Here is a 6,357-nt window from a genome sequence, read left to right as displayed (position 1 = left end):
CCCACGCAGAAGCAAAAGAGGGATACATGAAGAAAAGGCCTAAAAACCTATTCTACCCTTGAAGGCATACCGCCGGTGATAGAATATTCAAGCATTGTGTCCTTGAATGCATGCCTTCAACAACCTCGCCCCAGTCCCTCAATGTAGCACATTAGAGAAGAAGACGAAAAAGAAGGTGGAAGGAGCAGGAAGGAATGAAAAATCGCAATAGCTCTCCGAAGCTCGAGGACCCTCTTTGGCAAAGGGAGCCTCAGAAAGACAACGGACCGAACAACCCTCAGCCCCACTTGCACGGCTACTTCAAATACACTTCTTCGAGCATCGAGCCATGCAAGCTCCCGGCTCGGGGCATAATTCCACATCGAGACAGGGTACATAGGTGAGCAGTGGTGTATAATCCGAGCCCTCTTCTGAGCAGCAGTGTATAATCCGAACGACTATCTACATACGAGGAAGACTGATTCCCCGTCCATCGCCACCTCGGGCCAACGGCAGCAGCAAACACCAACATACCAACGACCATAGAGGGACAAAGCGATTCTGCTCAACAAAGGGACGTCCTGACGAAGGGCCATGGCACAACTTAAGGGAACTCCTCCTAACGGTCTTGAGGCTATAAGCCCCAAGCATGATGTTCAAAGGTAGAAGAAGATGACAAGAAGGAATAGGCAAAGCGTGCCGATAAAGATACTGGGATAGGAAAAACAACGACAAGGCACCCCATTTATAGGGGGCAGCAACACGGTGGTCGAGGCTCTGGAAAACTGGCCGACGAATGCAATTATTGCATCCTTGAAAAACCAAATCGACGGCAGCACTTTTTACCTTGAAGAATGGAAGTGGCAGAATATTAAGCAGGAGTCTATGAGATATTCCATCTATCACGAAAGATTGCGCCACGACGCGGATCGCCAATGCACTATCGCCATGAGGAGCTCGAGGAGTCAATGGTCATAACCATTTCCCATCGCTTCATTCAGAGAAACGCGGAGACTATCTGTACGTGGTGAAATCAGAGGGCCCGATTTCCCGCCATCAAGCCATTTCGGGGAGGTACCTCGAGACCCCGAGAACATGAAGCCACCTCAGGATGATATCTCAAGACCCCGATGATATGAAGGCACAACTTAGTCCACTCCTTCGAAGCTTGTCGTGGTCCGATTAAAGGCCGAGATAAAGACAAAAGGGGGAAGCCCCCAAGACACGCAGTTGAGTCAGACAGGACTGGCCTATCCCTAGCCTATGCTGGGGTGTCGAGTCAAACCATCACATCTCCATATTTCATAAATCAGTTACACATGTATTCGTGAGCATCCCAGAGCTGTTCCAGTAGCACCACCAGCGGAGCCGCCGGGAAATCCTACTATTGAGGAGCAGGGCGAGGTGCCCGCAGCTGAGCCTACCCCGGCGGACTTTATGACAGCATCGGGTTTTCAGGAGGTCATGGGCCGTATGCTATGGTTCATGGACACCATGACTTAGGCTGGTTTATTTCTAGCTGATCCAGCTATACCACAGGCAGGAGGGGGAGCACAGACCCCTACTGCCCAGGCTCATGGTCATGTAGCTGCAGTATATCAGACTCCGGGTGCACTACCCACGGATGGGGCTCAGCCAGTTGCTGCAGTGGTGCCCGAGCCCAGACCAGCTGCGGATGGTGACCCGCAGAAGCTGTTGGATAGATGGACTAGACTTCACCCTCCTGTCTTCGGGGGTGAGCGTCATGAGGATGCGCAGGATTTCATTGATAGGTGCAGGGACAGACTGCACAACATGAGGATATTGGAGTCGCATGGAGTTGACTTCACCACTTTTCAGCTTGAGGGCAGGACCCGTAGATGGTGGCAGTCTTATGTTCTTGGCAGACCCGCAGGCTCTCCTCCTATCACTTGGGGTCAGTTCACGCAGTTATTTCTGGACAGGTATATTCCACCCTCTAAGAGGGAAGAGCTGCGGTACCAGTTTGAGTAGCTTGAGTAGGGTCAGATGTCCGTGACTGATTATGAGGCGAGGTTTTCAGAGTTATCCCGCGATGCATTGATGATACTTCCTACTAACGCAGAGAGGGTGCGGAGGTTTGTTGCAGGGTTGCATTCGGGTATTAGGGCCAACATGGCCCGAGAGGTGGAGATGGGGACTTCTTATCAGCTAGTAGTGGAGATTGCTCGGAAGATTGAGGGCTACCGTTTGAGAGGTAGGGAGCAGGCGCAGCAGGACAAGAGGGCTCAATTCTATGGAGACTTCAGAGGTGCCCCGACTAGGGGTAGAGGTCAGTATGGTAGGGGTCAGTCCAACAGGCCCCCACATTCAGCACCACCACCGGCTCAGAGTGCTCCAGCGCGTCCCTATTTTAGTGCTATACCAGAGAGTTCTTATCGCCTGCCAGCTATTCAGGGTTCCTCCAGTGGACATTCAGGTACCCAGGGTTCTTTTGGCTCCTATTCCAGTGCTACGCCAGAGGGTTCATACCGTCCTCCAGCCATTTCTGGTTCCTCCGGTAGGTATTCAGGCCATCAGGGCCAGGCTTTCGGGCAGCAGGCTATGGTGCCCAGAGTTTGCTACGAGTGTGGAGACCCAAGCCACTTGAAGAGGACCTGCCCCAGGCTTAGGGGCAAGGCAGTACAGCAGGGTTAGCAGCCTATGATTCTAGCACCAGCCGCCTAGAGGCGGGGGACTGTCGACGCCCCCTTTTTCTCGCGAAATCGGGTTTACGACATTTGGGAAGACAACTCTATTCCCGTTTGGGAATTGGGTTTTTGGATTTGAAGAGTCGCCACCTAATGATTAAGTGCATTAGGACACCACGAGTTTTGAGTTGGAAAACCAGAGTTCGGGTAAGGGCTAGAAATTATCTCGAGGGGAAGGTGTTAGGCACCCCTCAAGATCCACTAGTGTGGTTCCCGGTCATGCTATGTTGTGACTTTAAATACAAACGAGCATACAAATAATTCCACATAAAGATTGCAAGCAGGTATGTATAATGGTTGACAAGCATGTTTGACATTAAGATCTAGGTGGTCTCACAACTTGTTTAAAGGAATGTCCAAGTGCAGAAAATTAAACAAAGAAGTGAGTGAACATAAATTTTAAAAGAATAGTGCAGGAAGTTGAGGAAGAATTTGGTGACTGAAACGAAAGACAGAGTTTTATTGATAATAACAAAGTTATATAAAGGAAAGGGGTCCTAGGTTTGTAAAACACATGGATCATCCACACAACACCGGTAGCCAATCGTACGCATGGTCTTATCGCGTGATCATCATCTCCATGTCTACCCTTCCCACCCCGTTAAGGTGTTAAGCGCGGAATGGTATCGTTACCTACTGCATGCTATTACCCGTCCCACCTATCAGTCCCGGAGGCATTTGGGACTACTAATCCTAAAGGGGAGAGAGCTTGGCTTTTCAGATTTTAAAAGGATAAAAATCTAGGGCGACAGTCAAAACACATAATGCAATAAAAGGGAACAAGTAGCAATTAAGGGCTCAAACAGGCCTCCTCATTTTAAGAAACAAATTGTTTAGCATGTCTTACACATACTTGATTTGGTCTGAACTAAATTAAAGCGTAGGATAGGTTGATTTACCGCATATTTCCCAGATAAGGAGTCCGAATTAGTCCTGCTTAGATGTAGTTGTCGAAGACTGACATAGTTGATTAATTACTTAACCTTTTGCCTATGTGTTAAACGGGACCTATAGGCATGATATCTATTAATTCAGGGACGGAGGAATAAACTGATTGCAAAGAAAAAAGAATTGTTGGTTGTAAGCTCTGCGAGTGTTCAAACAAATTAACACTGATTTTAGACTTAGGAGCGAGTGGGCGATTCAGATTTAGTTGATAGCTCCTATAGGCATGCTTTCTAGGCGTTACTGATTTTATCGCTGTTATTGTCATGCAGAGATCCTATGGGCAGGTCATCTATATGCAATTGGTTATTTTAAATCCTATAAGCAGATTTGCCTAGTGACAGATGCATATGCAAAATGCAGGAAGTCCTATAGGCATATTATCTATATGATATGCAGAGTTTCAGCAACGATTTATGGGCATGGTATTTATGCAGAAAACCTATGAGCATGGTATCTATGTGAGATGCAGAGGTTTGAAAGTAGTAAGTTCTACAAACATACCATCTATATGAGATGCTGAATTTTGAAAGTAAATACCCTAAAACATGGTATCTGCATGAGATGCTGAATTTTGAAAGTAAATATCCCTAAAACATGGTATCTACATGAGATGCTGAATTTTGAAAGTAAATATCCTAAAACATGGTATCCACCCCTTTGCATGCATTCAATCACATCCCTTTCACTATACACCCCCAGTAGTTATTACAAAAATTATTACAGACCAAATGGATCAGAGGAAAGAATAAAAATTATCAGTGATTACATCTACATCTAATCAGCCTAATCCAGACTCAGAGTCTAATAATATGAGATAAACCAACTTCCAGGATCGGATTTTCCAAAGCCTTCTCTTATTTGGGATGTGTCAAAGTTCCAGGGAACTTCAAGAGCTCCAGGCAATGCTCACACCCCAAATATCATTGCGGAAATTAGATTATAGTGCGTGTGTGGAAGGGCCAGCTCTCAAATGTCCAAGTTCAGAGGGAACTCAAGGTCCCAAGGCAAGGCTCATAGGAGGGGGGCAGAACTTAGAGACTAGAAGTGAGTGTAAGTGCAATTGAAGGGAATTAGGGAGGGGGGCCATGGCAGGCTGGTGGTCATGCCCAGCAATTGGGATGCTGGCACACCCCTGACCAGCCTGTCAGCCTTAGAATTGAGGAGTTAAGACCTTATTGAAGGTCAGGTTCAGCCCTGGACAGCAATTGGGATGCTGCCAGGCCATACCTTAACTCAGCACACATAGGGGAATGGGGTATGGGAGCAATTGTCTACTAGCAGTAAGAAGCAAAGAAAGAGCAGGAAAAAGCATGTAGGTACTTCAAAATTAACTTTGCAGAGGATTGAAAGCAGGCATGGATACAGGGACTATAAACAAACACATTAGAAAGATACTGAAATTAATTTTAGGACATACCAGTTCAAAGAAGCAAGTAAGGAGAAACAGTAGCCTTATGAAAGCCAAAGTGCAGTCAAGAAGCCAGAGTATAAATTTAGAGGAGAGTTATGATTTTTGTGTGCTTAATCGTGTGTGGAGGATTATTCCCATCGTGTGTGCTTTGTGTTAAGAGTCGTGTATTTATAGTGCAGAAAAGAAGCAGAAATATGTAAGAAAATAGTTTGAAAATCAATCACACAAGGTTTCCCTTTAATTAAGGGATTCTAATTTCAAACGGGAAAAGTAAATAAGGATAGAGGTTAATTAAACACTTTTCAAAGTAGTGCAAGAAGGGTAAATACATACTAGTTATTTAAGGAAAGGGTTTGACCGTACACGGTTGTGCAAATTAAGAAAAGGAAATCAATTGACAGCCAAGCAATAATGAGTCGAAAATTTTTCATGAATGAACCAAGTCAGAAAAATGTAAAGAGAGGCTCTTAATTAAAAAGAAGCAGTAACAATCAATCACCCCCAAAAAAGGATTCTGATTCAATCACAAGTTGGAAAGCCTTTTGAAGAAAGGTTCATCACATATAAAACATGCAGACACGTTTAAACATGAAAGAACTGTCATGCTATCCAAAAAAAGTCTAGTATAGAAGAGTCCAGAGTCATACACAAAAGGGTTCGAATTCAATACATGGACCCAAAGTGAGTTTGAGATAGTCTAAGGCTCAAACAGAAACCTGGTCTAAACACACAAGACCAAACTCGCCAAAAAACCCTAAAATCCTAGGGTTTTGACTTAATTCAGATGCAAAGAAGACAAAAATGAGGGAACAAGCAAATACAGTAGAAAGTTCAAAGTACACAGAGTAAGGAACTTAATTCGAAACATAATGAGAGCAAAAGAAACAGTAGAGGAAAACATGTTTAAGCAGGTATTCTAGAGGAAACTTAAAAGGTAAAAAAAATAATAAGAACACTTAATGAACACGGTAGGAAAATACAGTAGGTGAGATCATAGTGGAAGGCAAATAGCCGAACATAGTGGGAAAGCATGTGAAAACATAGCATAGAAACTTGGTAGAAGGAAGAACAAAATATAGCAAACATAGTAGAAGAACATGTGTAAAAAAAAAGAACATAAGAACATAGCAGAGACAAACATACACAAAGAAAGGGAAAAGAAAAGTTGGAAAAACACTTAAGCATTTTTCAGAAACCCTAAATCAGAAAGAAGTGACTTTGAAAGTAAAAAAATTTTAAAAGATAAGTTGGGGAAATCCTTCAAGAACTCAAAATAGAACATGAATACACACAGATCTGAGGAGAATCGGA

The 6,357-nt window shown here is 44.4% G+C and overlaps 1 protein-coding gene across 1 annotated transcript; it reads left to right on the top strand.

Annotated features, from left to right (window-relative positions):
* The first annotated feature begins 573 nt into the window (after window positions 1-573).
* On the top strand, window positions 574-2,634 carry LOC109212445. The gene is made up of 4 exons (XM_019376097.1): window positions 574-641; window positions 1,293-1,383; window positions 1,483-1,572; window positions 2,395-2,634. Exons 1-4 carry the CDS (start codon window positions 574-576, stop codon window positions 2,632-2,634), a joined length of 489 nt encoding a protein of 162 aa, XP_019231642.1.
* The last annotated feature ends 3,723 nt before the right edge of the window (window positions 2,635-6,357 follow it).

Source organism: Nicotiana attenuata, unplaced genomic scaffold (assembly GCF_001879085.1).
Source record: "Nicotiana attenuata strain UT unplaced genomic scaffold, NIATTr2, whole genome shotgun sequence".
NCBI classification, from domain to species: Eukaryota; Viridiplantae; Streptophyta; class Magnoliopsida; order Solanales; family Solanaceae; genus Nicotiana; species Nicotiana attenuata.
Note: the sequence above shows the minus strand (reverse complement) of the source record. Positions and strands in the feature narration are given on the sequence as shown.

Coding starts and splice junctions, on each gene's coding strand:
- LOC109212445 (XM_019376097.1), top strand. CDS start 574: ATGGCACAACTTAAGGGAACTCCTCCTAACGGTCTTGAGGCTATAAGC. Junction 642..1,292: donor CCCAAGCATGATGTTCAAAG/GTAGAAGAAGAT, acceptor TTCATAAATCAG/TTACACATGTATTCGTGAGC. Junction 1,573..2,394: donor CTCATGGTCATGTAGCTGCA/GTATATCAGACT, acceptor CCAGCTATTCAG/GGTTCCTCCAGTGGACATTC.